The 2,216-nt window shown below is 50.4% G+C and overlaps 1 protein-coding gene across 1 annotated transcript in view; it reads left to right on the top strand.

Moving 5' to 3' along the window:
* Positions 1-744: 744 nt before the first annotated feature.
* The window catches only part of NID1 (nidogen 1), a 61,753-nt gene continuing 60,281 nt past the window's right edge, over positions 745-2,216 (top strand). Inside the window, exon 1 of the mRNA XM_006920763.3 lies at positions 745-792. Coding sequence (XP_006920825.1) covers positions 745-792 — 48 coding nt within the window. The remainder of the gene's footprint in view (positions 793-2,216) is intronic.

Genomic DNA, 2,216 nt, shown 5'->3' with positions numbered 1-2,216 from the left:
TGGACGCTGAGGGAGAAACCTCTCCTGTAGAAAGAGGGTACAGTAGAAAGACTATTAGGTCAGGTTTCAGATACACTGGGATTCAAATCCTGTCTCTTCCACTCGCTGTGCGAAACTGGCACGTTCTCTAACTTCGGCAAATCTCATGTCCCCCACATCTGCCACGAGGCCACCGCTGGTGCAGTTGTTATTAATTGTAACACAGTGAATATCGGACCGTGTTACTGTCGTGTCTGTCTTCCTCGATAGACTGTGAGCCACGACTAGACAGATTGCATCTTAAGGGTCTTGGTACTTTGAATTCTCGTACAGTGTCTGACTCACGGTGGAATTTTTGTAAATGTTTAAATAGTAAGAATCATGAAAACCGCATTTAGGTAACGATGATGTCTTGATGTTAACTGAGTACTTACTTTGTGCCCGGCTTGGTGCTAGGAGCAGTTCATGGATCGTCGTGTGTAATTCTCACAATGATCCATTCATTGATCGTAGGTATGAACGCCCCATGCCAGTGGCAGTGGGAGGGGGGGGCGGGGTATTGAGACTGAGGAGCCTCCCACGTTTGCGGGGCTAGTGACCGGCGAGCTCTACCTCTGCCAGGCTGGACTCCAGGCGCTACTCTGAACCCGCAAAGTGCAGAGCCGCTCTTGCTCCTGTATTTCTGAGGAAATTCCATGGACCAGCAGGAGTTTCAGAAGGTGTCTGAGCTCCAAGAAGGGCAGGAATTCGTGAGGGGGTGCGAGCATGCCGGATACGAGCAACGGCTTCAGAGCCGGCTGTGATGTGAGACAGGTGGGATGGGGACTCAGGAGCCTCTGAGGTGCAGCCTGGGTCATGGTACCCATGCTTTTGCGGGTGAGCAGAAGTGGGGAAGGGCCTCTGTATTTAGAAGGAGCAGCGCGGAGGCGCAGGTGCTCCATAGTTGGCCCAGCAGCCAATGACATGGGGTACAGTCTGGAAGTGCTTCTGGGAGGGGGCTCAGTGCTATGATTCCAGGACGGAGCTGATGGAAAAGCCACTGTATTTGGCAACAGATTGCCGGCAGTATTCATCACTGTTTAGGAACAAGAAAATGTAGCAATACAGAGGCCACTTAATGTAGTTGGTCACTGGCATCAATTCAAGGCCAAGGGGAATCCCCAATTTGGGCTGTGGTGAAGGGGGAGACTATTCACTGCAAACAGTTCGGTTGTGATACAGCACGGCTGTGGAACAGCTCGACAGGGTGACAGGGTGACAGCTCAGCTGTGGAACAGCGCGGCCGTGAGCAGGCCGGCCAGCAAAGCCCCTCTCCAGCTAGACAGCTCTGCTCCAACCCGGTCTGCGGACAAGACAGTTCCGCTCTATCCCGTCCTGCAAGATGTGTTCTGCGTTTCAGCTCCAGCTGGAGAAAATCAAACTCTAGAGAAGAAGCTAAATGAGCTTCCCAAGTTGCGGGAGAGTTGACTCAAATAGAGAGAAGTCCCTGCCCTGGTGTCTGATTGGTCTGTCTTCATGCAAATGAGGACTCCAAATCTTCACAGTTTGATTGGTCCAAAAGGCACTGGACTGGTTGGAATGGAGCTGTTCTGATCCGTTAGTGAAGATGCTGAGGACACAGCTGTGCGGCTCTGTTTGCAGGGGGAAAGTCTCAGTTTTATTGGTTAAAATACAATTCCGGAAAGTCCTTTGTTAGAGTTGCTCAGCCAGCAGAAATACAGTGCCCGAGGCTGCCCAGTGCAGTCTCCCTGAAGCATGGCTTTTGTGAGAGGCCCCTACATTAGCAATGCTTCTCGACTGTTTATAAATTTGAGCCCAGTTAGCCATCAGGAGCCCTTCTCAACGGGTACATTCATTCCTGGGGTCAACACTCTGATGGCTAATGAATTTAAAAGCTATCATGAGTAGACCGAAGCCTTTATGTTCCGAGGATGCATTTCATCTGCTAGTTCTTCATGTTTTCTACTGGTTCAGGACTCACGCTCCCTAAATATTATACAGAATTTTGCTCTTTATTGGGAGAATGACCCAAAGTGGGTCTCAGGTCTTCAATTTTAGCTGGCGACAGAAACGGTTGACTGTTGATTGCTCCAGGTTAATGCAACGTCAAATACACATCCAGCTCCTACCGTCCCAGGTCCTTGGACTTGAAAAGCCCTGGGTTTGCAATTTTCTAGGCTCAAAACCTTGTGCCCAATTCTGTCCCCCCCCCCCCCCCGCTATCTTTATACTAACGC

This window comes from Pteropus alecto, unplaced genomic scaffold (genome assembly GCF_000325575.1).
Source record: "Pteropus alecto unplaced genomic scaffold, ASM32557v1 scaffold189, whole genome shotgun sequence".
NCBI classification, from domain to species: Eukaryota; Metazoa; Chordata; class Mammalia; order Chiroptera; family Pteropodidae; genus Pteropus; species Pteropus alecto.
This window is presented reverse-complemented; position numbering and strand designations above follow the sequence as displayed.